A 27,647-nucleotide genomic window follows, 5' to 3' on the forward strand; every position below is an offset into this window, starting at 1 on the left:
AGTAAAGTAAAAAGCTATAACGAATAAGATGTGTTCCTACCAGTAATAAATTCTTGCACTTAAGCAGGTTGATTCTACATGGCTTCTCAGCCCAGCACATGCCATTTTCCTCTCTGCTCTGTGTTATTCAATACTCAACAGTCTCCCTTGCCCAATTAAAGCAGTACCTTGGCAGAAAGCAAAAATCACAAACCATTTGGGGCTGACTCTGCTCAGCACAAAAAGGCTTGACATTAGGGTTTTGTTCCCTGCTTGCATCTCATGCCACCCAGCTATCTTGTTTGTTCTTCACATGACTTGCCATCAGGCCCTCGATATCTGCGTGGCATTTCATGTTCCCCTCGGTCAGATGTTTTGCTGGGTGACGCCAGGTTATTAATATAGCGTGTCACATTTTATTCTGGCTGAGTGGTATAAAGGGAATACCCGTTGTTTGTCTCCCACCCTGGGTTGGTAATCTTGACCATTTCCAGACGCTCCTGGCGGCTGGCAGACAGATAACACGCCGTCCTGCTCGCCCTGGGACTGATTGGTTTCTTGGCCATCATCCAGTTCCAAGTGCATCAACACATTTGCAGAAAGGTTTCCTAACCCGAAAACTCGGAGCTGGCCCACTCTCCTACATGAAGGAAGGAAGGAGCTGGATTTCGGCTGGAGTTCAGAAAAAGCACAGAGAGCAAGGGGAAAGGTTTCAGAAACTGCATCTTGGCTTAGGCTGGAGAAGACAGCTGCCTGAGCTGGGGTGGGAGGGTGCAGACCGGTGCTCAGTTAGTTTCCTTCCAGTCCTCTGCTGGGAATTAATCTGAGCTTGAACAGGCTAATTTTAATCCATCTTTCTAATTTAGATGATATGGCTAGCAGTGATCTAGCACACGCAGCTTTTCTGCAAGCAGATGAAGAATTAACCCCGCCCCCATTCGGTGCAGAGCCACAGGAAGAACGCTCAGGCCTACAGCGTATAGAATTATTGATCTGAAAACCGGTGTTGAGCAGGTACCTCTGGGCTCAGCCCTCGCAGGAGTGTTGGTGTGCGCTGGGGTGTTTGCTCAGGGCCCCAGCATCACCAGGGCTGGGGTTGCGTGTGTGGCCCAGGACTCCGCTACAGCCCTGCCTGCCTTGCCTGCCCTGCCTGTTGCCCCCCTGGCAGCCCCCCTGGGGCTTTCAGCAGCTCCTCACTAGTTTCAAGTGTTTTCTCTCGTGTTTCATGAGTGAAATCAAACATTTCTTTCCCTCCCTTGGACTGACACGTCTGTGCATACTGTCTTCAGGATTTGCAACACGGAGTGTTTTCACACAATTTTTTGGTTTTCAATATTTTTTAAATTGATCCATTTTGGGCATTGACTACTTCTGCCCACTCATTCTTCATTAGCTCAGTACAAACCTTTATCAATACAATAAAATACTCAGGATGTCTAAATTCTATTAGTTCAAGAATGAAGCTTTTACTATGATGACGTGAGTCTTAAACTGCAATCAGATATAATGATTTTGTGCCATGCCTACACATTTATGCTTATTCACAGTGAAAACTTCACCTTCTGCATTATTAGATGGTGATCAATTGTAGCAAGTACTCTGCCAATATTTCTTCCTAATCCCTAAGTGTTTGTGGCTGTATTGCTGCATTGTTCGCTATTACTGGACTTGATGACTTATGGCTGCATTAATATATTCATAGTTTGGGGCTGCAATTTATTTTGCTCTGCACTCCCACGTCTCAATTTCTTTTGAACAGTGCAGCTTTATGATTTGTAGCAAGTGACTCCAGAATAATGATTCCAGCAAGTGATTTTCGACATGAAACAGAGCTTCTAAGGGATCACTAATTAAGGAAGATCAAAATGAACCCTGAAGCAGGTCTTGGGAAAATTTGCAGGTCTAGAGAAAATAACAGTGTTATTAAATGATATTTTAGGTGCCAACAGTGCACTACCTGCTTTCACATCAGAGAAATAATTCCTTCCCAAGAGGCTTTTAGAAACGCAGCAGAGAGGAGTTGGTTGAGATGCAGTGTATGAGAAGGCAGTGTAGGAGGCTGGCAGGAGCTTTTCTGAAGGGCTTCGTGGTAAGATGATGATCTGAGGTAGGACTTGAGCAAGGAGATGATTTGGCAATAAGAAGATGCAGACTGTTGCAAGCATGAACATGCTATAGAGGAGTCACAAGGTGGTTGTGAAATTGTGCGTAGAGGAGGCTGGGAGTTTGAGCTGCACGTTGGGTGCCAGGAATGGAGTGGAGGTCCCTGCGCCATCTCCGTGAGAGCCAGAGAACCGGGATGAGAACCGCATTGATCTGGAGACCTGAGAAGGGCTGGCCTGTGCAGACACACACCGCAGTTTGAGACTTGTTTTGGATGGAGAAGCAAGCTGTAAGGGTGCTAGAAAGGTTAAAGGGGGAAAAAAGACAGATAATGGATATCAGATGTAATGGGTAATAATGTCTGCCTCCTTCCTAACGTGTTCTGAGATCAATTGCTGGCAGGCCTGCGAGGACTGACATCCTGAGCTCCGCCACACCTAGAAAATCTGGGGCCATGTTTTTACTGTATGAGCTCAGTTTGGCATAAACTACATGAAAATGCTGCAAAACTTCTGCCCTGCCTGGCTTTTTGGGCCCATAGTCACTCCTATAGAGGGTTTTGTTCTTGCTGCACACCATTTCTGTCCTTTTTTGCTCTTGCTGCCCACCATTTCTGTCTTCTCTCCATGCTGGAGAAGGTTTTCCTTTTGCTAAATGCAGTTTACTGTCCAGAATTATTAAAGCTCATTTCAGAGCACATGATTTAATAGCAGAAAATAAAAATCTTGTGTTTTAAATTCACCCTCTTTTTCCCCCTTTTGTTTTCAAACAGCCTGAGGAGGAAGGGAAGGAGTCTGGGCAGGCAGAGCGTGTCACTGCTGGTCACTGCCGAGGCAGCACTCAGGTGTCCCTTCCAGCTCACTATCATTAATAAAAATGCAAATATATGGAAATACTGTATTGTGCATGCCAGCAGATGCATGGTTTGTATTTCCTGCGTCTGCCTGCACACGTGCTGAGGTATGGGGGTTATCCAGAGCTACGGTAACAGCGTTGGTGGCAAAGGCAATGTCAGAGGTGTCTCGTTTGGGATGGTGCAGCATCCTTTTGATGCCAGCCACTTGCTTGCATCTTGCTTGTGCCTGCCGTGCTGGCCAGGCTTCAGCTTAGCACAGGAGAGAAGGGGTTTGGTAGGCAGCTTTGTGCAGCACTGGGGAGGCAGGAAGGGAACAGAGAGACCCTAAACCTGACAGCTCATCTCTGCGTGTCCCTGTGATGTCCCCCAAGTAAGTGTGCTTCTATAGAGTAGATGGATGTTCAGTGGATACGGCTCATCTGTGTTGGCTCACAGACAGCAAGAGGGAAACGTGGGCATCGCAGGAATCGGCTCCCTCCGAGCCAGGACGGAGGTTCCCTCCCATGTCCATCGGGGTGCCAGCTGTGGGATGAGCCTCCAACGCCACCCGGCTCCATCCCACCGTGTTGTAGTCAATTATGTTATTAATCCCACCAATAATAACATCAAGTTGGTGTTTACCCCCATCACTCCTACAGGAAAGCTGTTCAGTGATCTGTCTGCTCTCGAGGCAAAAAATTTTCCTCTGATTTCCAGCCTCAGTTTATTCATGCCTGTTTTATACCCACTTGTTCTTGTGATAGCATTGTCCTTTAGCTTGAAGATCTCATCTCCTCTGCTGGCCTTTGCCCCTGGCACACGTACAGAAGAAGGGCATCATCCCTCAGCGGCCGTTTCAGCAGGAGGAATGAGCTGAGTCCCTCCGGCCTTATCGTCAGGACCGTGCTATGCTAATGGCAACAGAACAAATGAGCAGTGAGAAGCACAGTGATGGCTGTGGCTGTGATTGGCCAGAGTAAGGAGCTGCAATTTAAAATCATACCTGTGAGCAATTTCTCTGCATTTCCCAGAGAAGACAGAAATACTGTGATTGCCAGGGAAGGAGTTATAGCAAATATTCTATTGAAGTTGTATTAACCATGGAGTATTGGTATTGTTCATCATTGCAGTACCCCAGAAAAGGGTGCCGTTTCTAACCCTCCGTTCAGTCCATGTGCCAAACCACTTAGGCTGAGTAAACGTGCGACTTTCTGCCAAAGAGCCAGGTTTTTCCATCCTTGATGTTTTGTGCTCAGATAGTACCAGTTGGCAGATGCTCGTGATTTGGATGAGGCTGCTTTTACATTAAGCTTCTGCTGGGCCTGAAATGATCAATAAGAGCTATAAAAAAGATTGCCCTTGAAATCACATCAGCGTACTTTGCCATTTGCTGTGAACAGTGTCTTCTCCTATTGAAATAAAAGGTGAAGAGTACAGACATTTGAAAGATGTGAAGCAAGTAAAATTTTGCTGAAATGTATCCAACCGGATTAATTTTTGGGGGGAGGGAAGAGTCTCCAAAGGATTTAACAATCTGAATACCATCTTAGGACATTTCATTGTCTTTTTGCTGGCAGGGAGCACAGATACCAATTATGGAGAAAAATCCCAAAACCAGGTCAAATAATTATTTTATGAATTGAGTGAAAAGGCTTGGTGCATTTCTTAGTGCAGCAGCTTTCCATACATCCACTGTTGGACTTTTGGGTATTGTAGGTGGGTTGAGGGTAGTTTAAAACATCAGTGCAGAAAATGTGTAAACCTGACTCAAAGTCTGTCTGTCTTCCCAGGTCAGATTAGCCAGGTAAAATGGAAAAATCTGTGGTCTCTGTAACTTGTTAAAAATTATTGTCACTTTACTCCTGTCTCCGGTCTGTTTGACAGCAGCTCAGAACAGCTATTTGATTTGTAGTTGATGCCTTCGTGCAACCTGTCGCAGCCGGACAGAGTTAGGGCAGAGCAAAGCGGCTTGCTGTGACTTTGCTGGCCTGTTTGAAAAGGCAAAAGTGCTTCCTGGAGTCGTGCCAGGCGATCCTCTTTTTAAGGTCAGCATGAAATAAACCATGACTCTGGCCGGCAGCCTCCTGATGCTCTGGTTCCGTACAGATACGAGAACACTTCCCTACATACTGGAAGCAGAGATTGTTTGCGTATGGGACCCTTGAGACTTGTGCTGCTGGCTGGCATTTACCATTACTGCACTGAATGCTTTGGGAAGAGTGTTAAGTGTGGATTACACTTAACAGGTATATGAGATACTTGATAAATTGATAAAGGATGAAATATATGACTGTAATTCCCCTTTCATTACCAGTAATACCCTGGTGGGGAAAATGCGAGGCTGGACCCCATGTACCCACTTGCTGGGTGGAATTACCCACCCCAGGCTGGCTCTGGGGAGGGAGCAGAGCTTGTCCGTAGGCAGAATTGCTGTAAGGTGTCCTGAAGCAGCACAGAAGCACTGGGCTAAGCTGCAGACCCCAGTGGGGTCCCCATCACACGAACCAGGCCGCCGCAGGCAGCCTCCTCCAGGGGAGGCAACATCCATGTCTTACGTGTTGGGAAAGAGAGTCTGTAAAATGTTACGGTGCTTAGATGCAGCTGTAAAAGCTGAACTGACACTGAGCAGAGCATAGCAGCCAGGCCAGGCTGGGATAAATACTGTCCTGTAACTTGAATGTAAACATCTGTGCCGCAGAACAGCACCGTTTTGCAGAGCAGGTGATGCCAAAATCCAGCGAGTGTCTGCTGAGGAGCACCGTGCTCTCCCCGTGCCACCTACAGCGCAGGCCATGGGCGTGCAACTGCCTCTCCAGCACCTTTCCAGCAGGGAAAAGGTGGCAATTGTCCCTTCGGTGAGGCCCAGCCTGGTCCTTCAGCACAGCAAAAGCACAGCCCGTGTGCCGGGGCAGATTTGGTCCTGATGATTTGTGAGCGGCTGGAGGGTGCTGGGCAGAAACACCTGTAAGGCAAGAAGAGCTGTGTAAGTGCTGCGCAGGGATGGTAATACCTTGGCTTGGGCAGCAGCAGCAGGGAAGAACAGCAGCTGCTCCATCGGTTGCTAGCTGGAGTACTTTGAGGAGGAAAAAGCCCTTAGGAAGTGGCATTGCTGCCTACACTAAGAATGATCACGTTCACACTCATCTGCATTTACAAGCTCTGGAAGTGAAAATAGAGAGGGTGTCAGTTGTGTTTGACTATGCCTTGCATTTTCCAGAGATCAATGACAGTGAACCATAGTAAGATGATAAAATAGCCCAGGTTGTACATGTGGGAAAATAACAACTGGTTTACAGAATTCAGAATTTCTTCTTTGGAGGACTTAAACAACCACATGATGTTAGCTTGTTACAGGATAACGTCAAGCTACTTATCTGTAGTAAACATGAAAAGGATTAAATTTTTTGGAACCCTCTGTGCTAAAAGAAAATCCAAACTCATTTTTACCTACCTCCTGTACTTTTCCAACATCTCTTTGTGGCTGCTGTGGCATAGCGTGAGGCTGCAGCCAGTGTGGCATGGTGCTGCACACCATCCTTGGGCTCAGGCAGGAGCTCCGCAGCCCGGTGGCTTTCACCAGTGCTGGTGAGTGAATGGCCACGGGGAGAAGTAATGGCTCAAGGACCTTATGTGCAAGATGCTGAAAGTTTCAGGCAGTAATCGCCGCAGACAGAACAAGCAGATAGCACAGTGGCATCTGCATAGCAAATAGGGCTTTAAAAAAATAAATGAGCACTTCATAACATCCCTTAAAAACTAGCAGTGCTTGTGCCAAGCTGGCGGCCGAATGGATGTTTGCTGCTGTGCAAACCGGGAGCCTCACCAGGGTGCTGCTGACGAGTTACGCTGGAGAGCTGTAAGGGCTCTTGCTGTGTATATTCATTTTTATCTTTGTACTACTCTGAAGATGGCCCTGGGTGCAAAGAGAGCACCACTAGCTCTCAGGTCTGCCTTGGACACCAGGGCTGGAATCAGGCAAACTGCGATTCAAAGCAGTTTGTAAGAACAAGGCAAGCTAATTCCTGGCCCCATCTTCTGCGGCAGCAGGCAGGCTGTGGGCCATGGCAGGGGGCTCTGGTTATTCTGCCCCCATTGCACCTGTTGAACAAGAAAGCCACTAGGAAGAGTGAACTTATATACTCAGAGATAACAAAGTCAAATAAACATATATTTTTGCTTTGTGATACACGCAGAGGCTTAATAACATGTTTAGCAGCAAATGACAGTTTATATTACAAACACTTCAGTAAGTGCTGCTGAGTTTTCTGTGCCAGGCAGCTGTGATAGACAGTGCTGGGGCGGGGGGGGGACTGCAAGGGCTTGGTGGCTGCATGTCGGGAGGCATGGGCATTTAGGCTCTGGAGATAAAAAAAGAGTTGGGAGTCACATGAGGGACAAGCCTAGCAGAGGGTTTTGAACACTTTTGAGAGGCCCCTGAGAGCAACAAGGTGTTCCCCTTGGTGGGAGAAGGTCAGGAAGGGAAAAAAAAAAGCTAATACCTGCGGTGCTGAGAGCAGTCAGGCTCACGGAGCCTTGTGCCCATGCTAGGGCATCTGCATCGGCTGTCAGTGCGCTCAGCTCTGGCATGCCCGCTGCGTGTCCGATCCTGTTTCATTAGGTGCCGATGGTTTCAAGCACAGACCTTTCTGCATGAAAGGTTGTTTCGAAAAAACAGCAAGCTGTTCTGGTAATGGGAAACAGGTGCACAAAATTAGATAGCAGTGAGAAGCAGTTGCATCTGTACAGATCTGAAGGTGTAAGAAACAGCATTTTTCCTTGCTAATGGTGTTAAAAATCCAGCTGAATGTCATGGTGAGAAACAGGGCTCTAATGATCACAAGGGGATCTTTATAATTAGCAGAGTCTGCCCAAACTTCCTGAAATCCTGTATTTTGGAAACATATTTGATACCATAGTAAAGGTGGTACCGTACTTAGAAGATCGGGAGTAATGCCCTCAGGAATGAGTCTGGGAAGGCAAAGCAGATGGTAAGCCCTCTACTTGTAGAGCCAGTGCTGTCATCCTCAGGAAAAGTGTAAATTCGTAACATAAACAAAAAATACACAAGCCTGCCTGGTTTGATAGACTTAAATGTGCCTGTCTGTGTGGTTTACATTACAGATCTAGAAGCAAACTGTGGGGCTGTGTAGCTCTCATGGTAACGATTTGACTTGCAATGACTATTCAAATGACTCTGGAATACATCAAAATCATAGCACAGTCCTATTTTTCAGTTTTTATTCCAAATCTTACCACGTTCCAAGACTGCTGGCGGGCAATGCTAATCCAGGGACAATGCGTTCCCGATGCTGTCTCTTCCATATTGCTACTCCACCAAAAAAGTTTTGTGCCAAGACCCCCTTGCAGAGGTAGATCAAAGAGCTCAAAAGCCTGAATTGTTGGATTAGTTGGAGGTGGCGTCTTTGGTCAGCTGCAGTGCTTTCATGTGAGGGTGATGCTGTGCTGTGGGAAGGAGCAGGGCTGGTTTAGGATTGATATAGGACTGGTTTGATGGGTCCTCATGGATGCTGGAGGGAGCTGGCCCCATCGCTGGGTGGGGGCAAAGATGGCTGGAGGGCGATGGAGAGTCCTACGGCAGGGATCCAACTGTCCACAGAGGCTTGGTTGGATTTTCTGCTTGTGATAGAAGACTGCAGGAGTTTTTAATGTAGAGAAATTGTAGTTGTTACTGTAAAACTGCAGAATTTGGACAGTTGGGGGTTGCTTTTATTAATTTTCTTTGTTTTGCAGACTGACTCATGAAACCTCATTGTGTTTTACAGTTGAGCATGATTTCTCCTGGCTTGATGTTGCTTATTTGTTCTTTACGGTGTTATAATCACATCTTTCCACAGGTCCAAAGCAAGTGCCTCCCCCTTAGCTGCTTGTCAGAGCCAGCTACAGCTAACTCCTGCCACCTGCTGTCTTCTTTGCTCTTCACTTCATTAAGACCTTGGTTTATTAAAAAATGCAGAGGGACAAAGGAGATGGAGCTGCTGCTGCCCCGTCGCTTGCACTGTCCTCCCTACTGAGCATTGCTTTGCAGCCACCCTGCTCCTCTCACTGCCGACCCTGCCACCTCCTCTCCTCCACCACCACCAGCTTTCCTCTCATCCAACCCAGTAAGCGGAGAGCCTGGCTGTTGAGTTTAACTAGCCTGGCTCTGGGGAGAAAGCCAGGGGACAGGCCACCTTCCTTCCCAGTTCTGCAGTGCTGAGAGTGGGGACTTGCTGGGCTGTGGTGCTGCCCCTGCCATTGCTCTCTTTGCCTTTGCTGCGCTGGCTGTGCACTTGCCACGTTGGGGGTTGGTTGGTGGGTCTGCTGGTCCCTTTGGCTCACGCTGGGATTTGTGGCTTTCTCTGTCCCCCCAGTCCCCCTCTTCATCTGCTGCTGGGTTTCTGCTGGTGGTCTGTAACCCTGAGAATATGCTGTCCTCAGGGGTGCCACTCACCTGCACTCATGAATTGTGTGTTCCTGAATCTGGCATTAAAAACAGAAGGGCCTCAGGAGACTTGGTTTTGTCTCGACAGATTGATGTCAATTCTTTGATTTGCAATTATTTTCTGGCATAGGGATTGCACCACTGATTTGTGTCAGTGGTTAACTAATGCCCATCCCATATGGATGCTGTCACCTTTCGTCCTGTGGAGCCGGTTTTTGTCTCTGTTCAAGTGGACTCAACTTCTTGGAAGCCCTCGGTGGCCTCGAGACAACCGTCACTCTCTGAGATTGTCACAGGGCTTGGAAAAGTTGGCTGAAGAAACCTGGTAACACAAGTTGGAGGCAGGCAGGGAACAGTGCCACTCAGTGCGCTGGAGCTCCTAAGACCATAGAGCAAGGCATGCTTTTTAGAGAGGAGATCTCCTACAGGGGACAGGTATTTATGTAGCTTACCTTGAAGGATTTATAGGGACCTTAGATAGCAAGTCTGTGAGCTATGTGTTGAGGTAATGCAATTTTAAGTCTCAACAGTGCCTGCTCAATCCTGAGTACAGTAAGCATACACGTGCTCATGCAGAACTGCCCCTGGGGGCGGCGCGGGAGGTTAGGGGAAAGAAGCAGTACATCATGGTTGAGGACTGTGCCCTGGGCCAAAGATACTTCATCCAGCCTTGGTTTGGACATGGGGTGAGGAACAACCATAGAATAACAGATCAGGTGTCCCCTGATTTTTTACCTCTGGCACTTGCCACCACTGCTTCAGTGCTCCGGTCCCAAAGGTTGTTTCACAAATGGGGTGTCTTGACTGCAAGCGCTGTTGCTCGAAGGTAAACTGCAAGCAAATTTTGGCATTTTTTCTCTAGGCTATTGTAGCGGTGGGTGCTTTGTGCTTTGCCATCCTTACGTTTAACGAGACAAATGCAGCTTTATGTTCCACTTAGGCAAAGACTGTGGGGTGCTGCAGACTTTGGAGAGGGCCCTTACAATCTGCAGAGTATTCTTTGATGATTAAGTTTTTCCAGCAGAGTTCATCAGTTAACTTGTAATGAAAAAAATTAGTGGGAAATGCAGCCCTGAGAGGGCAACTTTACAATCTAATTGCAGTTCTTGACAATTTCAGCAAATGTTTCTTTGGGAGATGTTTTTTCCCTCAGGACACAATTCTAGATGGGCTGTTGTATAGACCAAAAGCAACTGTTGAACTTAGTGTACAGCAGAGATTTGAAAAACACAAGGTTAAACTCTTGCTCTACATATCTCGGGCCACATTCTCCTGATGTTGGGTCATCTGGGGGAAACAGTTTCCTATATTTGACTTCTTGTAACTGTTAAAAAGCTGTGACAGCAGAGACTTGGACCTGGGTTTGGCCATCCTGGTGAACACCTTGCCCACCCACCTGTACCACTGGGAGTGCCTGTTCAAAATAGACACTTAAAAATGCATAAAATAGGACACTTGGTAGAGAGAGCTACAAACTCCTTGTTCACCCTCACTTTTGGGGGGGAATTTTCTGTTGATTTAATGGCTGAGCACATGGTTGGCTGAGTGCTGGATCAGGCCCAAGGAAGAGGAGCCAGATGAGGGGGCCGGCATGGCTGCAGGCTGAACTTGCGGAAAGAAATAAAAACGCCTTTCCAGCTGGATTAACTGCGTGATCTGTGCTGCAGCATCCCAGGCGCTGGTACGGGAAGCACAGGCAGTGTGCAGCCAGGAGCTGGCTGCGTGCAGGCAGGGTGGCTCCAGCTTCCAAGCAGCCACGGCACTCTGAGCTGGGCGTCAACTGTGCCGGGCTTCTCACTAATGCAGCCTGAATGTCTCCAGATCATCAAGAGCTGCAAGTGCTGTAGAAATCTGCAAAACCTTCACGGTTCAGGCGAACTGTTTCCTGGGGAGCTCTGCCTTTGCCAAGGCTTAACCTCCACCTTTAACCCAGGTCACAGAGTGTCAGGTCCTTCTTAACACCTCCGGCTATGTAACTGTTCACATCCTCTGAAAATACTGAAAATCCCTCGGGCTTAGGTGGGAATTTCTGCATGAGTGACTCAGAATAGGCCTAGGCTAGCAGTGAGGGGGGGGGGGTTTATGTTAAAAGAGGGGAAAGGAAGAGGATTTGAGTATCTTCCACCTACCTCAAGGCATAGAAGCCATGCTACCGTGAGCCATGCAAAACCAGATCTTTGGTGGATAGTTCCCCTCTTACTAAACTTGTTCCTCTGCTTACACACTTTTTAGACCTTGTGTGTTAACTTTTTCTCGCAAGCCAATTGCTAAGGTCTATGGGCAAGCAGCGGATAGAGTATCAAAGAGCCAGAAGCAGCTGTGCTCAGCTGAGCACTCAGGTTTAGTTCATTGCTGTATTTCCATTTGTGTCAGTAAACTAAATGTTCTCAGTTGAAGATTTTGCAATAAATTGTTTTGAGTAATCAAGGTTAATTTTCTGAATAGGTACGGATTAACTATCAGCTGGCTGTTGTTTGTAGACGCCATAGTTACAGAGCTGAGTTTTTTCCGTTGATTACTTTGTGGGTACAAATAAAGTGTACTCAAGCTGTCATTGGTGAAACAGCAGAATATAAAGAGCAAAAGAAAAGAATATTAATTGAGCCATTACCAGTTTCAAGATGTGCTTAAGCAGTCAGGTAAGTAAACAGTACAGTGAGGCACAGTAGATGTAGGAGTCTCCTTCAGTGTGTTCTGTATTATACTGGTGCCCTGCCTTTGGATTTCCAAAGAATCTAAAAATCTTTGCAGTGGTGCTTGTGATTTTTTGATTGCACTAATTAAGTGTATGTTCTCATGCATTTTTTAATTCTTGAGGAACCATATGTGAGACCAAATGGCATGAGACCAAAGTAGTTGCCCTCTATCTGCAGCCACGAGGAACACAGTAACTGCCAGGACACAGTCTTCTATTGCTCTACTCCACTAAGTAGTTTCTGGAGACATCAAAAGTAACTCGCTCAGCACCCACTCCCTCCCAAGTGGATACACAACTGTAAATAGACATTTATGTTATAAATATAACTGCTTAAGCAAAGCGTGCAGTCTCTCACACACACGGTGTGTTATTACTGATACTTGATAAATTGTTCAGTAATTCATTGGTGGTTTTTCATACAAAATAGTTGGTGTATGCCAGGAAGCAGCTCACATCAGGAGCTGCCACATCAGGGCATGCAGCCTACATTTCACCACCACTGCTGCTTCCAGTGCAGCTCCTGTGTCCCACTCCTGCATTCCTGGAAGCAGTTTGGTGTCACACTGCAGCTTGGTGCTTCTCCAGGAAAGATGTTCAGTTTTATTATACAGGAACCTGAAATGCTTCTGCAAAACCTGAGGTTGTAGTTGGTGCCTGGGTGTTCAGTGGTGAGAGGGTTTGTCCTCTGCTCTGCATCCTTCCTGCCAATGCCCAGAGAACCGCAGACAGGCTATGCCATAAAATTTGGATTTTAATCAGATTTCCTGGTCGGGAGGTAGGTGGCCTTAATGCTTCAAGGTGTCAGGTCACTGTCCGAGCAGGCTGCCTTTGTTCTGAGCCTGCTTAGTCTTTCATTCTCTCCAGCCTCATCTCTAAATAATGTAGGTCAAGTTCAGCGATGGCACCGTCATGTCAGTGGTTTTCTCCAAGACTTCTCTACTAGTGATTCCCTTCTGTGGTGTTTAGTGTTTGTTTTCCCCTTCTCATTCATCCCTTGATCGACCTCTATTAAATCTCTGTGTGTATGTATGGACTCCGTACAGAAGGAGAATAAGCCAATACATTTTGCAACTAGACACACGCTCCCGTATTTTTTTCACAATTATGTGCATTACTTACTTTCAGATCTGCCAGAAGTTTTGCTCTTTTAATGTGTATATTTTGTCTGCCTCCTCACAGGGTAGTTAAAAGCATGCTGTGTGCTCTGCAGAGCGGAGAGAGACAGGGTCTTCCCTGCCACTGTGTTCAGGGGATCTTTTGACTTAAAGAGTGGGGTCAGGCAGGAGCAAGGAGGGATGGAGAAATGCACAGCCGAGATTGCAGCTTGGTGCCATGGCCAGGGTCTAAGCACCTGCCCAGTGGGGGAAATAAATTGGGAGAACATCAGGAATGGGGAGAAGCACATGCCCTGGTTAGAGTGAGAACTCAGCTCCCACTGCAAGTGAAATGAAGCCTCAGACTTCCAAAGGCAAGTAAATTCATGCTGAATGCAGCTGTACTTCACTTGGCTGAGCTGGAACATGGTCACACATATGGTATTTATATCAGATCTGAATGCCCAAGCAAAAGAGGCCAACCTTCTTATTTTCAGGGTTTACGAGGGGTGTCACTTGCTAAAGTGTCCAGGGTGACTTCAGCCACAAGTTGCAGCAGCCAAGTTACGAAACCCGAAGAAGGTGGGTGTATAATGGAAATGGTGACAGAAGGTTTGGAGCTTTTTGAATTTTTTTTAAATGGTCTTCCATTTTGCAGCTCGGCTATTTGAAACTGATGAACTAATCTCTTGAATGGCTAAGATGTGAACTATGGCTGAAAAGAGACTCGAACATCCAGCTCACACAACTGCCAAGTCCTTGCCAATCTTGCAGGATTTCAAAAATTTGCTTCCAGAGTGGATGGGGACAGGGCTTGGCTGGAGGACGGTGGCATGTCATAGCTTCTCTAGTCCCTGTTACACTTGTAAGGCTTGGAGTGAGGTTTGGCAAATCAAACCCCCTGACTTGTGCAAACACTGTGGCCATGGGGCTGGCATGAGGAGGGCTGCAGAGCCTGGTGGCAGTGTTTAACTGCTGCATGTTCATGCTGAGAGTGACAGGAGCTGTGCTGAGCTTAGAGAAATTCAGGCTGAAGGAAAACTGAGCAGATGTAGTCAGGAAGGAAGCCTCGGGGGTAAATGTTTTATCGTAATGCAGAGTCCTGCTTGCATACAATAAAAACACACCAGCGAGAGGCTCCAGTAAATGTAGCCCTGCGTCTCCTGTACTGATCAAATGACATGGTGTGGGCAATGCAAACATGACACATGCACTGAAAAACATATTTTGACAGACGCGCGTGACACACAGTATGTGTTTTGTTCACAGCTTCGATGTGGAAAATGGCCCGTCACCAGGTCGCAGCCCACTGGACCCACAGGCCAGCTCCTCATCAGGACTCGTATTGCACACGACGTTCCCGGGCCACAGCCAGCGCAGGGAGTCGTTCCTGTACAGATCCGACAGTGACTATGACTTATCACCAAAGACGATGTCCAGGAACTCTTCTCTCCCAAGTGAACAGTAAGCATAAATTCAGCTCACATCATATTTTACAGTAACTAAGAGCTTTATGTGGCCTCCTGTAATCCTCAGAGCTCTGTTAAGAGGAGCCTGTAGGTGGTACTCACATTTCATAGCCTGCGTGCCCAAGATGGGTGCTTTTATGGTCTGCCAAGGCATGACTTCCCTCTCCCCCATGCCATCCTCAAAAATATCCCCCTTTTCTCTGTAATTTAGCAGAAGAGCTTTCAAATTCATATCCTGAAATAACAGAGAAATTTTGCATGTTACCTTTCTTGGTACTAGTTCTTCACGTGGGAATTAGTGTTAGGGGTACGAAGCTTTTGCAGCTAACTGCAGGGTAAAGCCCGGGCTGTGCTCAGGGTAGAGACTGCTGTGAGCTGCCCAGGCCACCGTTGGACCTGCAGGCAGGAGAACCCTGACGCTCCAGTGCTTGGCTTGCTTGCACTCTTTTCTCCGTTGCACTCTCACCATGCATTCTCAGAGCCTGGTTAACATGATCTCTGCTTTTTCTTAAGTAGTTAATGCTCCATTAACCTGGGCAATAGAAATATACTGTACTTATATTTACAGTATTACTCTTCTCTATCCTGTTTTCTGTCATGGGTTGTTCACTACAACCGAGCAGAAAGCTGAGACAGATGGTTGAGCTTGAGAGGATCAATACAACACAAAGCATGGAGCTTAAATGAGTGTCCTGGATTTGCAGCCCTTTATTTTAAAAGGCACAGTTTAAAGTTTTAAAGTGACCATTAAGCTATAAAAGAAGTCCTCATAAAAAAAAGTTTAACTGTTACGGAAGGCCTACAAGTTTTGTCCTAAATCTAAATATTAGCGAGATCCATGAGGAGAATTCTTCTGAAAGGGAATGTCCATCCATGTTGGTTAACATTTAGTAAATATTTACCAGAAACAAAGTAACCACTCCAAATTATGAAAATGCCATGTTGTGTGTAAACGGTGGATTTTGACAGTTGCCCTGTGTTCCCAGCAGTGTGCTGGAGGAGAAGGCTGTGCTGGCATGGGGAGAGCCCTGTCCAGCTCTGCCCACCACCCTGATTTCCCCCAGCTTCATAGCTGCCTGCAGTTAGAGGGGTCCATTTACTGCAGGTGTAAAAGCTCCCATGGCTCTTGGAGGAGCCAGCATCTCCTGACCTGGTTTTGACATCAGTGTTGAGACAACGTTAATTAAAATGTCGACTTAGTAGCACTGATACCTGAGTCTGGGCAAGTGGACGTGCTCTGTGGCAGCACAGCCAGGGAGAATACCCCTTTGGAGGGTATTGTCTAGAATCTAGAGGTGCCTATGGCAGCCTGCAGCCATGCCTGCTGTCCTGCCTGCAGCCATGCCTGCTCTCTTGCTGGCAGCCTTGCTTCCTCTCTTCTGCCTGTAGCCATTCCTGCTCTCCTGCCTGTAGCCATTCCTGCTGTCCTACCTGCAACTGTCCTGCTCTCCTGCCTGCAGCCATGCCTCCCCTGCTGCCTGCAGCTATTCCTGCTCTCCTGCCCGCAGGCATGCCCCCTCTCTCCTGCCTGCAGCCCTGCCTGCTCTCCCGCCGTCGCTCTGTGCCCCTGGTGCGCACCGTACCAGGACACCAAGGGATGGAGCCTGCTAGCAGCCACGCTGCATTGCCCTGCTTTCCAGCCGCTGTCAGGGCTGTGCTGCACAGCAGTAGCTCTGCCCTGCCATGTCTCAGTTCAGTCAGTCATACTGGATTTTTCATATACGCGCCAGTGCTACATATCATATCGCCAAAAAAATCCCTCTTGCTGATGGTGACGATGTATTTTGCTCAGAACTTCTGCTCAGATCTTCCATGATGAAAACAGCCAGACAAAACCCAGTATCTGAATAACATTAAAGACTGTGACAGAGATCAACAAAAGCCAGGAAATTCAAAGCTGACCTTTCCCTGGACCGTTACGGGTTTTTTTCCACCGCGGTGTGAGCGTGTTGCCTTAACTTCTGAATTTCCTGGCTTTTATTGCCTGGTGTTGCCAACCCGAACAGCCGCTCCAGCCGGGTTGTTTTGCGAGAGCTTTCTGTTACGAACAAGATTTTATGTAGTGTTAAACAAACGCCGCATGGGTTAATGCTGGTTGGGTTTTTTTGTCTGAGGAAAAACTCCCTCTGTAAAACGTGCTTTCTCGGCAGTGAGTGATGCCCTGCCTGAGGTGAATTTACACAGTTTCTCCATTTTTTCTTAGGCATGGGGACGACCTGATTGTCACACCTTTCGCCCAGGTGAGTTGGCAGCCTGTCAGCCTCTCAAATTACAAAAAAAATCCAACAAACCCCTCAAGTGGAGAAGGTAATATCTCCCATTTTGCCTGTCTCGTAGGTGCTGGCCAGTCTACGAAGTGTGAGGAACAACTTCACGCTCCTTACCAATTTGCACGGCACCTCCAACAAGTAAGTGTGGCGCTTTCCATCGCCTGGCGGCTGGCAGGCAGCGGGGGCCCGAGCAGGGCCCGGCGGGGGCCAGGGAGCCCCGGGAGCCCCGGGAGCCGCTGCTCGGTGCCCGCCGCCGGGTTGCGGCCGCGCCGCCTGAGGGGCCGCCGCGCCTCTTGCGCGGGACGCCAGGGGGAGCCAGAGCGCGGCCCTGCCGCTCCCTCATGGCGCCGGGCTGCAGGGCCGGGGGCGGCCCGCCGTGGGGGCGGCGGTGTGTGCCCGCTCGGGCAGGGGCCGCCTGTGGTGTGACATCCGCCTCCCTGTGCCGCCGTGGCCGCCCCAGGCCCTCGTTAGGGGCCCAGCTGCCTGGCCTCGCCACCCATGTTTCACCAGAGAGGCGGTCAGGGCCAGAGGGTGGGCGCCAAGGGGAGGCCCCAGCAGGAGGTGGGGGTTCCCGGGCGGGGCAGGCAGCAGTGCCCGGCAGCCGTGCTGGGGGGGCTGCCTGCCGCCCAGGGGGCCCACAGCGCTCCGTTTGCTCGCTCCTGGCGCTGAACCGGGAAGGCAATGCACTGAACCGAGGGGGAGAGTGTTGGGCTTTATACCTGCTGAACAGGAGAAACTAAACAAACCTTTTTACGCCTTTGTCCAGAGCCACTGTTTCCCCTTAGCTATTTATAATGAGCCGGGCATCGTCACTTTCTGGCCTGTTTTGCCCCAAGAGAGCTGTTTTGCATGAAGCCAGCATCATTCATTCCTGGTGACGTCGGTCACGCACCCACCCATCCCACCCCGGGACGGGCAGGCGCTGGTGGCTCCCATGTCCCACTGGCTCCTGAGGGGAAGGATGAGCTGCAGAGGCGCACGCCGGTGGGATGCCACAGGCTTGCTGCACTGCTGCGTGCGTGGCCTTGCCTGGGTGCCCACCCCAGGCTCTGCTTTCTGCCTTCCAGTGCAACCTTGTGTTCTGCATAAAGCCCAGCATTTTATCCAGGCGCGAGGCTTTCCTCCCATTGATTTGTGTTTGCAAATTTTGATGGGAAGGAGCCACCGCATTCCAAGATGGAGGTTAATAGAAAAAGAGATGGCTGAAATAGATTCCTTTTTTTTAAGCTTTGCTTTTTTGAACAGCTCGAGCATTTCAGCAGTTCCTAATGAGGAATCTGAAATTGGACGGGGCCGGAAGGAAGCGAGGGCGTAACCTGTAGGACACACAGGCATCTTGCAGTGTCCTTTTGAAAACATTCCCAGATTTGATTGAGGTATAAAGTCATTTGCCCAGCCAAAGTAAAAGTCATTAAATGTTTAAACCATTATATACCAAACATCCAAGTCCGTGGCAAAATGTGCTTCCAGGCACTGCGGAGCTTCCCGCACAGTTTCCAGACAGCTCTGCTGGGTTACAGCCGTGCTGCCAGCTCATGATTTTATCATATGTCTCATGATATGTGGTATTTTACTTAAACTTCTGCTCTGGGGATCATGAGAATCTCAGTGTTTCTTTAGCCCCTCCTCTCCCCTCGCTTATTCCTCCTCCTCCACCCCTCCTGGCCCGAGAAAGAAAAAGAGGATGCTGTCCCACATATTTACAGAAATGCTGGAAAATATGAATGTTAAGGGCTGGAGGAAAAAAAAACAACTAGAAGTCATATTTTTTGGACTTCAACGTCAGGGGTTTTGAGGCAGTTTCCTGATTGGAAAAGAGGAGAGTATGATTAATGGTTTCGGAGTGCCTGTGTTTGGCAGATGTGGCCCAGGACACAGTCAGAAAGCATCCGGCGCCTACTCCTAATTCCCACCAGCAAGAGAGAAGGATCAGGAAGCGAAGCCATGTATGCTCAAGTGTGGTGGTGGCTAAGAAGGGACAGTGCTGTCAAAGCCCAGACCTCTGGGTCTCTGTTGCCTGTGCCATGGCTGCTGCAGTAACCAGGATGGGCACGGCCAGGACATAATTCAAGGATGCTGGGAGCAGTGCTGTTCCCTTTTCAGGCGCTGCAGTGGGGAATACCTTCCCGAACACTACTTCATCCCTCCCCGCCTCCCCGAAGGCATGTCTGTGCAACTCAGTGCAGGATTTGGAGATACCTGGAGCACGCCTCCCCAGATACTGGAAGTGTGGTGTCCCTATTGGGGAGTTTCTGTTTTTTAGAGATTTCAAGATCTGGCTTTTCAAAGGCTCAGCAGCGGCAGGTCAGGGCAGATTTTCAGAGAAGTTGGCATCCAACATGTGTGCCCTGTGCTGAACCCTTCAAAGAATCTGGGTCCTGTAGCTCCCTCCAGAAAAGCTGAGCCTTTGAAATCCCGGCTGGCAGGCGGGTGCTGCACCAGGGGAGCCCCCTGCACAGGAGCAGGCTCTGGAGCAGTGCCGGCAGATCGGGAGGCTGGGGCCAAGGGGTTGAAGCAGGACTGTAGCTGTGTTACTCTTAACGCAGATCTTACCTGGTTAGCGAGGCCTTCCTGGAGCACTTCTGAAGAACCCCCTGGAGCTACAATTGCAGCAGAATTGAGCCGCTCACTTGCTTTGATTTTAGCTTCAAAGGAGAACTGGCAAATAATGGATGTTTCAGTTCAGTCGCTGACTTAAAAAATTGGGGTTAGGAGGTTGGCTAAGAGAGAGTGTGGGGAAATCTGGCTTCAGTTAAAATGTATCAGAAACTTCTTAGGGAAGCAAAAGCCCAAAGTTTCAGTTTTGGTCAGCCAGAAATACTGCATTCAATCCAAAATGAAGTGTCTTGATTTTGGTGTCAACTCTTTTTAACTTCCTTAAAAAAGAAGCCTCTTTTTGCCCGAGTAAATCATGGTTTCAACTTGAAAAATTAACAGTTTTATTTGGCAAATCTCACAATGAAATATTTTGACATTTGGACAAATACTGCAGCCTTTTTCCAGTCAGACCCTGTTTGCTTGACTTGAATCAGGTTTTCAAATAGCTTTTGGTCCTTCTGAAATCCAGCCTTTTCTGATGAAATTGTTGCTCCTAGTCAAACAAAATGTCCTTCAGCTGGTTTAGAGCTTGCACTAGCAACTGCAGCATCTCCTTACTTGTTTCCAGGTGAAATTCAAACTGTTAATTGTAGGCTCTAAAGCCTTTCATTTCTCACCTTACCTATGGCATTGCCTTGCAGCCTGCACACTGGTGTGGTATTTGAGATTACTCCAAGCTCCAGTCCAGACCTTGTAAGAAAAAAAAGCTTTTCAGGAGAAAGCGTTGATTCTGGGGGACCCCCTTCAGCCACACAGACCAGCCTTTGCTGACTTCCAGGCATATTTTGAGCAGAAAATTGCAAAGGCAGTGTGAGATGATGGCGCATCTCTCTTGGTATGCCTTCTTTCCAGCACGTGTGTGTGCCTAGCCAGGGGATGTACATCTTTGAGTTATCCTAACAGATACGTTGATATGGTTTGTTAACTGTTTATCTTTGTTAACTGTTGATAACGGTTTGTTAAAATCATTTTAAAGTGGTTGGGGCTTCTTTGTGAGTATGAAAAGGATTTTTAATTGTGGGAGTTGGCAGTTTGAACTGCCAACAGGGTTTGAAACGATAAAATAATAGCTATTTGCAGAATGTTCTTTATCCCCTGTAGGAGATCTCCAGTAACGAGTCAGCCACCTGTCTCCAGAGTGAACCTGCAAGGTAAGTGTGGGACTTTGATAATCGCCTACAAGGCCAAATACAGGTGATGCTTATTGCGCATCGTTTTACCAACAGCTGCTTCTCTGCCCCCTCCCCGGTGCAGTTCTGGGCTCACACAGCTTCTTCTGGGTCACTTGTGCAAAACCAATATGAGAGAACCATCAGGTCCAAAATATCGCTGTTTTAATAGTTTGGGGTTTGGGTTTATCCATGTATATTAGCATGAAAGATGAACATGGTTTTGGTTTGATAGTCATGGCCACAGTGACTGCTATTCTTCTGAGTCCCTGTGCTGCACAGGCCTGGACAAGCCCCAGCCTACAAGCCTTGAACAGGCTCAGACACAGCTGTACTTTTTTTTTTTTTATCCTGTTTATTTCAGTTTGTTTCCATGTGATCTATGTAAAAATTGCAATCTCAAAAACCTTTCTCAGGTGAAACTTCCTCTGCTTTTATTAGAGTGCCCTGGAATGGCATTTTTTTGTTTCATTGTTTCCTTGTGGTCTTTTGAGATCTACATTTAGCAATCAAACGAGAGCAGAAGTCAGTGAGTGTGGCTAATCGCATCTTCTTTCCTGTCTGCGCTCCACCTCAGTCACCTTGTCCTCACCCCGGGTCAGAGACCCCAGCAAACACAAGTGGGTTTAACTGCGAACGTGGAGGACAATAGCACTGAGCAAAGCCTCTGGACAGAGGGCACTGGGCAGTGCACTGTGTACAGGTTGTGCTAGAGCCTGGGTGAGCAAGGGACCCCCGCGGGGGCTCAGCGCCTGCCTGGAGTGGCAGAGCAAGGAGGTGGGCTCAGCAAGCAGAGGCAGGGAGCAAGGTGGTGGGAGCAGGGGGCTGCTCAGGTAGGGTGAAGCACTGAGGAAAGGAAGCAGAGGCAGCCTGCTCTTTACTTATGACAAGTTTCTTTATTTTTACACCACACAGTGCTGAGGGCTTGTAGGACCCCTCTCAGGAACAGAGCTGGCCCTGCTTGCGCTAATTTAAAGGTTACTCCCACAGAGAAGAAGATAAGATTTGGAGGAGTGCCCATTCGTAAGGTTTAATCTCAGCCTTTCCAATAATTATGTGCTTGGAGGGACTAGTAAAGCTTAATTTTTACAGTGTGTGAAGCCTGGAAAACTATCATTTCCTTTCATGCTGTGTATTATTTACTGTCTGGGGACACGTATAGTCCTGGACACTTCCAGATTAGGTTCCTCAAAACTTGTTAATGGGATGTGGAAAGCTCTGATGTGGAAACAAAACTGGACAACACAAACTTCTCTTCCACTCCCTGTATGTGAGCAGTGTCGAGTCAGAGTGAGCAGGAATGCAACTCATCACATTATTTAAAAATCTCTTCTAGCAAGACTTTGATTTTGTGGCCTGTGTGAAAAAAATCATGGAAAAAATCATAAGCTTTCCATAGGTTTGTGTGTATAAGTTACAGAATCTAATAATGAAGAGAGAATTCCCTTACAGGAATTGTTAGGTTAATTTTCTTTACACTTTCTGTGGAAATGATTGCTTTCAACTTTTTAACACTTTGTGGGTATTCTTCTACAGTATTTCCAACACAAGCCATAGGATACTTGTTACTTTTTAGCTAACCCAAGCTTCTAATCCTGGAGTTAACATGAAAATTTCAAGCTTCCTTTTTGATTGAAGGGTCTGACACACATAACTGTAGAGCAAGTTGGTTCACTCTACAAAGCTCAAAAAAAGAAAGCAACTGAGAAGAATCCAACTTAGCATTTTTAACCTTGTGATCCTGACTCATGGTTTTTAATGTTTCAGTGCTGGTAATTATATGTGGATGGGTGAATATATCTAAAAATAATAACATTTTACCTGAGATGTGGAAAAAAAAAATAAGCCCACATGTGGAAATGAGCCGTGCTGGATGCATTTTCAGTATGCACATTTTTACTTGGTAACAAAAGGACTGTGAAAGAAAACTGCAGCTCAGCAGGTTGTGGGATTTGTAAAAATTCGAGAAGTGTATGTTGGATTAGTGGCCCCTCAAGTAAGTGAGTTCTTAGCCATGAATCTTAACTGACTTCAGGTGAAGTCTTCAAATGAAACAAAACCTGTGAGTTGTATCATCACAAGTTATGTAAATTGTGACAGTTTGTAGATGAGAATAAGAAATATTTTTGAGATTGATAGGAAATGGTGTTATTTCCTACATGAAAAAGGCCAATATTGACATTATTAGTGAAAAAACCTTGGGTTCTCTGCCTAAATTCAATTTCAGATTCTATTTGCTGATGGATGTTACCAACTCTTGCGGGATCTAGTTTCTAGGCTGAAGCATTCCCTTCCCGGCCAGCCTAAAACATTGCATCTGCCATCCTGTCGCACCCCGGTGCTGAGAGCGTCAGGACTGTGCTTGCTGTGAAGGGACACGTTGAAGGAAGACTCTGAAAACCAGCCTGACAAAGCTGCCACGCTCACAGATTGTCAGGGGCTTTGCAAGGCTTCAGTCATAGCTGAGAAGGGACGCGCTCTTCTCAGGTGAGGCCAGCACCCAGCCACCTGCCTGCTTGCTCTGGTGGTAGGTTGCGTGCCCTCAGCTCACATTCTGCCCACGCTCATGTGCAAATAGCCATGCAGTGAAGAACGCCAGTCTTCCTCTGTCCTGCAGTTACTTATTTTCTTGGTTTGTGCTATTCTAGCATGTAAGCCAGGATTACTGAATTTCTGCCCGCCCTTGTTGAATTCAGTGTCCCCGCTTTGCTGCCCAGAGTGCATCCCGGGTTCTTGCAGAGCCTTTCTTGTTTCCCATGGAAGCTGCGGTGATTCTGCACAGCAGTTCCCTTGATCGATGTGGTGATTGCCTCCCTTTACCTATTTACAGTCATTGTTACCTGTGGTAACTCATTTCAGTATGGCAGGAAACAATTATGGCCATTTACTTTCTAAGGAAGTTTCCATTTAAATGCAGCAAGAGCAAAGATTTTTAGGGGAATTTTTTTTTTTTCAGTGTTTACAGCTTTTTTTCCCCTAGATGGCTTCTGATGTGGAAATTATGAAAGGAAGGAGAGTTTTTCCTATCAGAACACTTCCAGTTATGTGCCAATGGCTCCTGTGTCTGAAAGGACGCAGAGTGTTTTTCCTGAAAGTTTTGGAGAAGGAAGCAGTAATGTTTTGATTGGGACTAGGCTGCGTTACATCCTTCTAGATAAAAGAATGTGTTTTGAAATAAAATGTGTTTATATTCTCTAGATTGGTTAGTCGGCAAAGCTCGGAATTTTATTTTAGCTCTCCCATGTCACACGTTGATTCATAGATTTACCACAATCAATTGATATCAGTATGAGCACCTCATATATGTCTCCTTTTATTTGTCATTAGTGGAGTGATTTATATCTTGTTATGAAAAGTACAGAACTCAGGGTTTAAAGCAAACTAGCATACATTAATAAAATTACCCTGGAGGGAGACAAATTACATTCCGCATTTGCACTGGAAGTAATACATGCCAGCTGTTTACTCCAGCTAAAATATTACGGGATTTGTCAGTTGTTTCAAAGCGAGAGGAGCCAAATCTGTTGCTAGTGTACTCCCAAGGAGTTGCATCACTGAGGACCCAGGCCCATGGCGAAATGAATGAGCTGTGTCGAAATGATGAAATTCTTTTTCTTGCTTGCTTTCATTTTCTTGAAAGTTTAAAAAATTCTGGCCAGGTTTTTCATGGGACAAAGTGCTTTCAAAGCTGATACTGATGTCACTAAATTTCAGAGCTTTCTTAACCTTATAACCACAGCCATAAAAGGAAGAGGAGTATGTATTGAACATCCTGTGTTTTGTCCTTGGTATCAGCTTAAGTAAATGTGGCAGATTTTTCCTGTTATTTTGTTATAACTGCAGATCACAGGAACGAACAAAATTGCTTTTATGAATTAACTGAGAAACCATAACATGGAAATATGAAACTGTAGCAAAAAGTACATAAATCCTTAATTAGCTTGTGCGCTCCCCAGCTGGGAAGGATAATGGGAATACTGGAGACCATGAGGTTCCAAAGCAGTGTGTATAGCAGTGCAGAGCACAATTGCACAGGGCCGGGGTTATGGACGCTACCCAGCTACCTTCTCTGGAGTTACAGAAACAGTGATATAAACACGCTGTCACAAACGCATTGTCATATGAGTGTTTCTGATGTTTCTTCCCCATATTACCCCCCCTTTTTTTTTTAAACGTGGCCTCTGCCACAGTTCCTTTCATTGACCTTGGTGCTGTCTTGGGCTCAGTGAATCCATCAGTGCCTTCTCTTCTCGATTCAGCTCTCCTCTCCCCTGGCATCAGTGAAAGGTCTTTAGTTCCTACCCAATTGATTCAACTAATAAAATCTTTAACCAGCAACAAGTCTGGCAGTTCCTGCTTAGTTTTGTTCCTTCCTCCATATGTATTTGTTTCACTGGCCCTAATCCCCTCTGAATTAAATCATCTTGCACTGGTTGCCACATTCAGTCTAAGCCTCTCATTCTTCCACCCGTTTTGGTACAATCTTTTCTCCATCTGTTTTGTTTCCTTTGTACTTTTCCCAGGACATTTTTGTATTTTACCACATTCTTCCTCTCAGCTCAGCACAGCATCAGTGCCGTTTGCTTAGAGTCCCAGTATCAAGGCTTCTCCCCCACTGCTTGACAGCGGTTGCGGACTTGGTCTTGGTGTTTGTGTGGACTAGCGTAGGCTCTGCACGCCGTCACCTTCCCTTTGCAGCATGTGGAGAAGCCTGTGTGTTACCCGTGGGCGCTGCGGTATGTGAACCCCCTCCTCCCTGAGACTGTGGAGAAAGCCCCGTGCCGGTCGTGGCATGACAGGGAGTGAGCAGCCTCCCCGGCTGAGCAGGGGGTCCCGGGGAGAGGCGGCACATCGCTGCCGAGAGATCCATACCCAGATGGACGGTATTTTCCCACACTGGTTCACTTGGCCGTCTGCTCCATTTAAATGTTACTGATGGCTGTCGGGAGCAAAGCGTGGTGTCAGGGGTCAGGCAGCGTTGTGTGCTTCCTGGAGCTGCGAGGGGCTTGCAGAAACTTTCCTTAAGAGCAGGCGACCAAGTGCCCCTTGGATACTTTCAACACTGAATAATTACAGTCTGTCCTCACGATTAATTATATAGCTAGCAATATAATATAGCTGATTCGTTTTGCAACCCGAGTCTTTGGCGGGTGTAGCGCTTTGGGATATGTCACACACAGGCTTTTCAGGGCTCAGGGGATTAAAGCTTTGTTAAAATTCCTCTCTGGGGATGGGAGTGAAAGATTGGTATTTTTCATGCTTGTGCCTTAGCCTCTGCTTTCCTGTACATCTGCACGTTTGCCTGCACTTCTCACATGCCTTTACACGAACTCAAAACTTGTACTCTTTCATTTTTTATGTGGGTGTAAGATGTACACAGACTCGTGCACAAACATTTGTATAAAGCGTAAACAGAAGACTGGATAATGCTGGTGCTTGTGCTAATGAGAGTCCCAACTTTTTGTAGGAGTTAACGATCCCCGTACATCAAAGTAAGCTCTTGGTTACAAGTATCTATAAATCCCAAGTGATTAGTATGGAGCTAGCGCTCTTGCAGAATAATATTTCCTCTGCTCAGTGTGCAGAGAATGGCGCTGTGCATGTGTGAAACAGAGGATTCATTTTGAAGTTCTGTTGGTCTGCTGTGAGTTTGGCTGAAGATCCAGCCTTTTGATCTTGAGAAAGATTGTACAAGTCGAGTAGATCTGGTGGTTTTGGCTTTTAACAAGAGTGCAAGAGGAACCGTGTATCACCACAGAGCTGATCTAAAAAAGTAACCGGTTGTGTACAGTGAATTCAGTGGTGCTGTAGACTTACCTATAAATATTATTACGTACAAATACTGTTTTTAAAGGATGTGGTGCTATAATGATGCAGATTATTTAGAAACTAAGCAACACTGTAAAAGAAATCAGACTGATACCAGCTTAATGACATGACTGAGTAAAATTAAGGCTGTTGAATGGGCAAGTGATTCTTACTGCTTCAGAAATTGAAAGTGCATTTTAAAGTGAGCTTTAAAAGTTACCTGTAGAAAAAGCAACCATAGCTGACAAAGCTCCAGACCTCGCTGGGGACATTTCTTGCTCCTCTGGGGTAGTTCATTCCTGCAGAGACTCCGTTTCGTGTGTTGCGCCTGCCTGCAAACACACACCCCCTGAAAGTTGGACTCATGCATCTTAGTAAGTATTTCAGTTATGCTATTGACGTCAATGCAGTCATTAAATAGATTGCCGGCCCTCCCATCAGTAAACCTGTGCCAAAGACCTAGAGGCAGACACATTTTAAAAGAGGAACATCAGGTTTTCTTTTAGCATTTGGAGAGAATAAGGGAAAAGTTTCTTCTGAAGTCACTATGCTTTACAATAAGGGGTGGTTTGTTTTTTTTTTTTTGCTTTATTTCCTAAGACTCATTTTCTGCGAAGATAATGGCTGCATTTTATTTAACACACTTTTGTTATGTTACTGTGCGCATAAGCAACTCCAAATGAGACTAAAGAGTAATTTTTTGAGCTCAGCTCCAGCTGAAAAATGACACTCATTTTAGGTCTCCCGGCTAGATTTATTTGTGTATCGAGTAACAGAAGGTATTCAGGCAAACCTGTTTAGCCTTTGACTCCAGAAATTCTGCAAGGATTGATTTCATGACATCTATTTAAGAAAATAGCCTTCACTTCTCCTCAGCAGGCTCTGAAGACATACAAGCTAATCATGACTCCATAGCAACAGATAAAAACTGTTTTCCCCTCCGCCCCACCTGTGGATGTCACATGAAGATGCTACACGTGCTGCTGCCATCAGGAGCCTGTCACTCCCTGGGCCCAGCTGCCATCCGCGGCTGTGGGGCGCGCAGCCACCATGCCAGTGGGACTCCCTGCGTGTGCTCGTGCTGTCCTGCTGTATCTCTGAGGCACGCTGGCTCCCCTGGGCTGCCCGGGGCATCCATCCATCCCTGCGGCTGGGGAGATGCCGAGCTCGCCGAGCTGCCAT

General features: G+C 47.0%; 1 protein-coding gene across 3 annotated transcripts in view; it reads left to right on the plus strand.

Annotated features, from left to right (window-relative positions):
- The window catches only part of PDE4B (phosphodiesterase 4B), a 216,344-nt gene that overhangs the window by 140,737 nt on the left and 47,960 nt on the right, over nt 1-27,647 (plus strand). For all 3 annotated transcript variants that reach the window (XM_040610287.1, XM_040610288.1, XM_040610289.1), the window contains 4 exons: nt 14,421-14,615; nt 16,824-16,860; nt 16,958-17,028; nt 20,590-20,639. In XM_040610287.1, the coding sequence (XP_040466221.1) occupies nt 14,421-14,615; nt 16,824-16,860; nt 16,958-17,028; nt 20,590-20,639 (353 nt within the window). The remainder of the gene's footprint in view (nt 1-14,420; nt 14,616-16,823; nt 16,861-16,957; nt 17,029-20,589; nt 20,640-27,647) is intronic.

Source organism: Falco naumanni, chromosome 11 (assembly GCF_017639655.2).
Source record: "Falco naumanni isolate bFalNau1 chromosome 11, bFalNau1.pat, whole genome shotgun sequence".
NCBI classification, from domain to species: domain Eukaryota; kingdom Metazoa; phylum Chordata; class Aves; order Falconiformes; family Falconidae; genus Falco; species Falco naumanni.